The sequence below is a fragment of the Eutrigla gurnardus genome (genome assembly GCF_963514095.1).
Source record: "Eutrigla gurnardus genome assembly, chromosome: 20".
Taxonomy (NCBI): domain Eukaryota; kingdom Metazoa; phylum Chordata; class Actinopteri; order Perciformes; family Triglidae; genus Eutrigla; species Eutrigla gurnardus.
In genome coordinates, this window is record NC_139931.1 from 10753147 (window position 1) to 10760900 (window position 7754).

Consider the following 7754-nt stretch of genomic DNA (forward strand, 5'->3'; position numbering starts at 1 on the left):
TCTAGCTTATTGAAGACCAGTGGTGGCAGATAAATCTGTAAAAATGAAAGAAAACCCTGAACTGTTCTCCCTACAACTGTGGGCTATCAGCGATAAAAAGAGGCCTCCATCCTCCCACAGTGCCCTCTCATTTGTTCCCAAGACGGACCCATCTCTAATGTTCAAGCGTACTGGCATTAACCTTTCCTCTTCACCAGCCTCAGAATGACATTCAATAGGCCTGAGGCTTTGGTTTTATTAGCCTACCCCACACTAGCCCCCCCCACACCACCAATTGATAGGCAGATCCCCCAAAATTGATTTCCAATTCGCAAACAGCCTTTTTTTAAACACGGCGGTTATGAGGCCAGCATGCTCCAACATCACCACTTCTCTATCATCTCGCCTTAAATCTGATTAAAAACACCTTTTCTCAGAGTGACTCTACTCATCATACAAGTAATTTGCATTGCTAATTACCTCCATTTATGCCAGCCCCACAGACATGATGCATAATAGATCCATGATTCCATAATAACCTTACTCTGTGTAAGCTATCAGCTTTCTAAACTGATCTAAAGATGGCTCACTAAGTACTACGGACTACGGCGTCCACGTTATAGAGCAGTCAAAGCACAGTGACTCTGGTATGAATAATGACAGTATTGATGGGTCATGCTTTACATTGGCCTTAGTGGATTAAGGCTTAGCTGGGAGAATTAAGGAGGCAAAGAGAGTAGGAGCATGGGGATGACGGAGACACAGATTGAGTGACAGAAGACGTGGAGGCGACAGCCAATAAGTAATTGTTTTAAGGACAAAGGGCTGTCATTTGTAGGATAATCCTGGACTCCGAGGAAAGCCCCCGCCGAGGCTGCATTGCATTTAATTTCACTTGCAACTAATTATGCATACAAGCTGTGCTGGGCGTCACATGTGCGTTTATAGTATGTACATCATGTTCATTTTATGCCCCAAAATTAAAAAAAAAACACACAGCTTCTTTGACTGGAAAATTCATCAGCCTGCAAAAAGATCTGGATTCAATTGTTTAGTCATCTGGCATTTCCTCAAAACAGAAGCCTCTGACTCACTGCCAGAAAATCTAACTGCCGTCGGTATGACAAATGTTCCTAGTTCTCTGTCCTTGACACATTCCTGTCACTGTGGACCCACATTCACTTACTGATCCATCATCTGGCACAACCTTGTTTAAGGGTCTACGGTTATGGGTTGGGAACTACACAGAGAGAGATAATTGGCAGTTTTAACTAAAGTTTCAGCAGGGCCCGACTCAAATTCTGTCTGAGCGAGAAGGCTTTTATCTGTGAAGAGTAAACGGAGCCAAATTTAATTTACCTTGGTTCCACTTTGACACAAATTAGATGCAGCCAACGCTTTTAATAGGCTGTCAAGGGCAGAGTCTAACATGATTGCATTTTTGCACAGTCAAGCCGAATCTCATTTTAAGACAAAGAGTACTTCAAATTGAAGTATATAATGTTCATGAATACACTTGAGTGCTAGGGGGGGGGGGGGGGGGGGGGGGGGCTACACAAGTCCACTAAAAAAATAAGGAATAGAAAGACTGGCTGAACCAGTAACAATACACTCAGGAGGACAGGAGATCCCTGCATGTGAAATAAATTATTAAATAAATTCCCGTCTATAAAAACCTGCTCTGCAGCACCCGAGAGCCTTTCAACAAAATGTATTCCACTGAGTTAGAGGAGAGCTCTTGAAACGGGGGGGAAATGGTATGGCATTGGAGGCACTTCAATCAGAAGTGGAAAGGGACTGGGAAGAGGGTGGGGTGGATGGAAGAAGAGGGTGGTGTATGGACATGCACCCTGGGGGGAGAGGATGACAGACAGAAGGCCCACGGAGGATGACAGAAGAGGGATTATATGGCTCAGTAATGTATGTTTTCCAGGAGCGGCGAGCAACCATATGTGTCAAGGAGATAAGTTATGCACACACACGTTGACATTTGGAAACGTGTGACTCTGATACTGTATAGCAGCTATGTGCACCTGCACCCAACGGGACTAACTCCCGGATTAATGGACCGCAGACAATCTCCTTATTAAGGTTCCTCTCTCTATCAATCACAGCAATCGTTTCCCTTTTAATCAGTCCATTTTATAGCAGCTAAGACTCCCTGGCACTGAGATCAACATCTCGAGCCTCTCTCAATCTCTCTCTCTCCCAAGTGGTGTTAAGTATATGAAAGCACACGGATGCTCAGGCAGATGTACTTTGAGAGAGAGTGGCAATCACACACAGACAGTCCCACACATCACATACAAAGGGCTTGTCCATACAAATGCTCATAATTAGGCTCTATATGAAAACGTGCACGCGCACTGGAAATTACAGCTCTGCAACATGACAAAAATAATTGTCACATACACCACATGGGTTTAATTTAGACCTCAGTGCCTTCTAGAGCCCTTAAAGGATCATCATGTTATTACAACAACCAGAACCAAATCTATCTAATGACGCAGTCACATCTATTTGATTTCTGAATGGAATTATACAGAACCCAGATTGATCCAGACAGTTTCCCCACTCATATGATTCCAAAACACACCCACTCAAGTCCACAAGCAAGTGCCTTGGTACCCCATTTATACCTAGCAACAAGAGACACCAAGCGTGAAATTGTGATTTGAGGTCTTCCATTAGACACCGTGATGAAATGGCCAAATTAAGCAATGCATAACACATAGCATTTCAAATCTTCTGCGCCGCAAATGGAGAATCAAAGGTTAATTGCCTGCGACTGACAGCAGCCGCTGGAGATCTCCTGCCCAGGTGGCAGATGCTTCTCTACATTTTTTATTTATTTTATGAATTATGACATAAATAGAGCAGCGCACTAGGTGTTCACTCCCTCCTCGGTGGATGCCATCAAAGCTTTTGGGGGGGGTTTTGATGTTCCAAATATACGCATGTAAGATGCGCCACTAGCACGACGTGGAAGTAAGTGGAATAAATGAACCCCTGAACGAATCAGTCCCTCGTTGCCTTTGGAGTACTTTTCTCTTATGGTGGCAAATTGCGCTTCTGCTGGGATCATCTCGAATTAGCGGTGTTAGCAACCGTCGTTGCCGGGCACGCATGGGAGCGAGCAAAACCTGTTGCACGCAGCAGAGAGAAAAAAAATGCAAAAAAAACGCGAAAAAACAAAATGTGCACTTTTCTTAGACGCGAAGCTCTCGTGGCGCAACAGATGCGCAACAGATTCGGCGCGCCGCGCGTAAACGATGCGAGCATCCCTTACCTGTCGTCGGTCTGCCAGTCCCCGAGCAACAGGTCTCGGAACCGGTACCGAGGGGGCAGCGGGAGCACCTCTTTTTCCAGTTCCACCATGGTCCTCCTCCTCCAGAGACAGAGACAGATATCACCGCAGACCGCTCCTCCACACCGAAGAGGTGGACCCCCCCACACCCCACACACACACACACACCCCAAAAACCAACTCCGTTCCTCCTGCTATTCAAAATGTAGATTCATATCGAAATCATTGATACGCATCATGGCATCGTCTTCGACTTCTCCTCATAAACAGAAAAAAACTACTTCTGTCTGTTTTGGCAGCCGTCACAAAGCAGCGCTACTTTTGTTCCCAGCGAGGCAACAGGTCGAGGATGTTCATCCGTCTCGGTGCTGGGGGGGGGGGGGGGGGGGCAGAGGAGGGAGGCTCCACTTTTACAGTGACAGCTGGAGAGCAACTGGTTGTCTCTCAACAGCCGCATCCTCCCTGCCTGAGCTCCGCACGGACGCACTGGCAGCCAATGTGGAACCAGCCGCTGGGAAGCACACACTTTTCCTTTTGGGAATGACAAAATGGCGAAAATTACAAAACTTACTCGCCAAAAAACATCTATAAAATTGTACAATTCTCCATCAGCATTTGAGCTGAATTATGTAAATACAGTAATCCTGAATGATCAACTGTTATGAATCTAAACGACGTGTAGATCATGTAGATGATTTCTGCACGTTTTTATTATTTGGTGCTTTATTAAATATAATGGAGTTTTTCATAAAAAATAACCATAATCCTTTGTTACAAGCATGATGTTCTCATTTTCATAGAACAATTTCTTCTGTGTCTATTTCAGCCACCTCTTATTGGACCTAATAATAAACTTCAAAGGTGTAAACTTCTCTCATTGTGCGCCTGCCCATCACATCTTTACACACACCGTTGCCTGACATTCATTACATGTCACAGGTTCAATCTCCCATTGAGCCGGCAGTCATAACAGAAGCTGTAATGCAATTCAAATGTGGTGCTTAAGAGGACTGTTGACTCAAAAGCCACAGACAACAGGTGTTATTCAAATCAACTTCCAATGATGAATATTAATCACCCGCCACCCAGCCCTGACAAGTCAGCACCCCTGTGAGCTCCAAACAAAACCTTCTCCCAGAGGGTCAAAAAGAGGATTACTGCACATTGAGGAGGAAATGAATAACAATAGAAACAAAGGATTTGAAACCATTTAGATGGATGCTGACTTGTGAATGAATGTTTTCTGTGCCCACCAACATTTGATATATCATAATCGTATGGTTTGTTTTCTTACTTAGAGGCAGCTGAACTATTTTTTATCTCTTATTATTAGGAAACTTAGAGCATTACTTTACAGTTTGTCACTTTGCTCTGGATGTTGTCTATTTTGCCCTCTGGTGGTCATCATGCCACACACACACAAGCTGTAGAGCAAGATTCATTTATCTGTTCATACATCTGACAGAACTTCTCTGTTAGGGGTCGCTGTTAAAACACCAGAATACATATACATTTATTAATGTTGTGCCTTTGGCAAAAATGAAATGCCGGGTTTGACAGGAAGGCAAAACCTCTAATATCAAGTGGGTGGGCCTAGCTCTGTAGCCATGGTAACAACAAAAAGTGTCTGAGCATATCAGTGGAGATAGTTCATGTGTTTCAAACCTCATTTAAACCCCATTCAGTCTCACATCATCATCATAATGTGCACTCTGAGCACAATTTGCAGAGGCTAAGTAAAGACAATCAGGCTTTATCCCTCCAGATCAAAAGCCATTATCCTTGTCGCCAACAAAACTGGCAATTCGGATACAGATATAAACAAATAGTAGAAAACAATGGCCGATAAAAAAACAAAGTCATTTAAAAATATATAAAAGCTTTCAGTCACTGTTCGACATCCCATTTAGTGCGGTTTGCCTTCCAAACTCTATTCCAGGGAAACATTGACGGAGGCCAGAGCGTCCACAGCCCAGCTGGGGTACTGGTCACGAGAGGGGAACATCCGCCTCATGAATGTCCGTATGAACTCAGGGAAGCAACCGTCCACAATGCTCCGTCTCACAGAGCGCATCAGGCTGAGCTGCAAACAGAAACGGTGGATGAATAATGGAACTACTGAGTGGGAAATCCTCTTCTGCAACTTTAGATTGTTTAGTATAACAAAGTTTACATGCTGCCATTTACCATGGCAACATTTTAGGGTAACATGTAAATGTTGAATATTTGTGGTGACATTTCACAGTAGAGCGATGACCCAACAAGCCTACACACATGGGCATACAGTAGCCAACTTAAAAGCTGGGTTAAATTGGAAAACATAAAGAAAAATAACACCAAAAAAAATGAAAACTTTTATCAATCAAGAAGCTATTAATTTGTTTACGCTTGATTAAAGAGACAATACTGACCTGGTAGGCAATGTTGTGGATGGTTATGTGATGCATGGCTGCAGTGTCACTCTTAAACAGAGCGTGGAGGTACGCACGACTGTGTCTGAAACAGGAAACAGGCTCATTATTTTAATGCACAGATTGAGGTAGTCTTGTAAAGCCAACACATCCCTCCTTTATACCAACAAGAGATGTTTTCTTTACGTACGTCTTGCATGTGGGACACTGACATTCAGGGTCTATGGGCTGGAAGTCCTTGGCATACTGCTTTTGCTTTACCTGGAGGGATCCCCACGGCACCAAGGCGGAGCCAAATCTCTGAGGAAAGAGAAACATGACTGTGGAATAAAAACTGCTAAATGGCAAATTTCTAAGTGATCATCGACGTGCGACATAAAGATGGCTTACTGCGGTGCGGGTGGGGAACACGCAGTCAAACATATCGCATCCCAGAGCTACACACACCACCAAATCCACAGCATACCTGCAGCACAAGAGGGACATACACACTCTTATGTCAATTTATTAAACCAAAAATGTGATAAGTTGCTTTTTTAGGCAAACTCACCCCACACCCATGAGATATCGAGGCTTTTCTCGCGGCAGGTGGTCAGTGCTCAGAGTGACCATCCGCCAGAAGTCGTTCTTCTCCTCTCCTCCACTCAGGCCTCCGATGGCAAAACCGGGAACGTCACGTCGAGTCATTTCTGCAGGAAGGGGATAAGATATTACCAACTTTGAGCCCTCATCATCAGTGCCAAACTATTAAGAAGTGTCTAGTTTAAAAAAACTACACTTGACAATAAAGCATGGAGATGCATTTCTATCCAACCTGCCTGCCACCTGTTTGATTTGCAGAGAATTCTTCATCGGCTCGGTATGTAAAATCATTTATATTCATGGATACATGGAACGGACAGAAACATGATCTCACCATCTAGACAGGCCTTGCGCAGCTCTGCGTTCAGCCCTCCCTGGATGATGGCAAAAAGGTTCTGCTTGTCTGGATTTTTATTGGCTGCAATGCAGCGGTCCAGCCAGCGAATGGACCTGTGCATTGCCTCCTCCACCCGTGGTCCTGTGACAGTACTGCTAACCACATCATCCAGCTGCATCATGATGTCTGAACCTGGAAGAACACAGACATGTAGAGAGGTTGTCTTTTAGCTGCTGGGAAACTGAGGGGAAAGGGTTAGTACTTAGTAATGCTGATTTAGATTATGTTTTACTCCTTGCAGACCCAGACTGTTCTGTATGCTGATGGACTTCTCCGGACTGAGGAGGATCTCTTTGCCATCATAGGGGGACTTGAATTTCACGCCTTCCTCTGTGACCTCTGAGAGCTCAACAAGAGAGACCATCTGAAAGCCCCCGCTGTCCTGTAAGCAAAGGAAAGTGAACACACAAGCACGGTAGCTGTTCACCCAACATACCTCTCGCACTTTTGTGGATATACATGCATTCAGAAAAGCTACACTCACAGTTAAAAGATTCCTCTTCCAGTTCATGAACCCGTGTAAACCATCGGCTTTCTCGATCAAAACAGGCCCCTGCAGGCAGCGGAGTTGGAAAATAAAAGCACATTAATAATAATTTAAAAAAAGAAAGCTAATTCATATAGCTACTATTAAATAAAAGCGGTACTGTTATTACTGTAGTGTTGCCTACCGGTCTCATGCCAAGGTGGTAAGTGTTTCCAAGACAAATCTGGCAGTCAAGACCCTCCAGCTGGTCCACAGTGATTCCCTTCAGAGTCCCCTGAGTGCCGACCGGCATGAAAACCGGCGTGCTGACGGCACAGTGCGGCAGTATTAAATCGCAAGCTCTTGCTTTTGTCACCGGACACTCAGCAACGACTCGCAAAGTGAGCGGAGAAGCCGCAGACAGAGCTTTCGTCAGGGACATGTTGTTTACTGAGGAATTTACATCGGCTGCACACTCTGTGGTGGCCGCCATGTTGCAGTGAACATGTGACGTAGGGGGGGGGCTGCGTTGGCCAATCTGAAACGAGCAATTTGACGGGAGCAAAGAACACGCCTTATGAATATCCAATTAGAATCTTAGCTTGACGGAGA

At 44.7% G+C, this 7754-nt stretch overlaps 2 protein-coding genes across 2 annotated transcripts in view; both read right to left on the reverse strand.

Moving 5' to 3' along the window:
- The window catches only part of kcnt2b (potassium sodium-activated channel subfamily T member 2b), a 28895-nt gene extending 25499 nt beyond the window's left edge, over nucleotides 1-3396 (reverse strand). The window contains exon 1 of the mRNA XM_084036788.1: nucleotides 3269-3396. Within this exon, the coding sequence (XP_083892914.1) occupies nucleotides 3269-3357 (89 nt within the window). The 5' untranslated portion in view covers nucleotides 3358-3396. The remainder of the gene's footprint in view (nucleotides 1-3268) is intronic.
- Nucleotides 3397-4023: 627 nt separating this feature from the next.
- qtrt1 (queuine tRNA-ribosyltransferase 1) lies at nucleotides 4024-7650 on the reverse strand. Its single transcript, XM_084036561.1, has 9 exons — nucleotides 7348-7650; nucleotides 7161-7229; nucleotides 6920-7058; nucleotides 6614-6808; nucleotides 6248-6386; nucleotides 6088-6163; nucleotides 5888-5997; nucleotides 5698-5782; nucleotides 4024-5369 (listed from the first exon to the last, which is right to left on the reverse strand). The coding sequence occupies exons 1-9, from the start codon at nucleotides 7633-7635 to the stop codon at nucleotides 5217-5219; spliced, it is 1254 nt and encodes a 417-aa protein (XP_083892687.1). The 5' UTR covers nucleotides 7636-7650; the 3' UTR covers nucleotides 4024-5216.
- Between the last annotated feature and the right edge of the window lie 104 nt (nucleotides 7651-7754).

What these genes read in the sequence shown, in the direction of transcription:
- qtrt1 (XM_084036561.1), bottom strand. Translation starts at nt 7,635, where the DNA reads ATGGCGGCCACCACAGAGTGTGCAGCCGATGTAAATTCCTCAGTAAAC. An exon ending in GGAAGAGGAATCTTTTAACT is followed by an intron (nt 7,059 to 7,160) that starts GTGAGTGTAGCT and finishes CTTTGCTTACAG; the next exon opens with GACAGCGGGGGCTTTCAGAT. An exon ending in TCCACAACATTGCCTACCAG is followed by an intron (nt 5,370 to 5,697) that starts GTCAGTATTGTC and finishes TTCTGTTTGCAG; the next exon opens with CTCAGCCTGATGCGCTCTGT.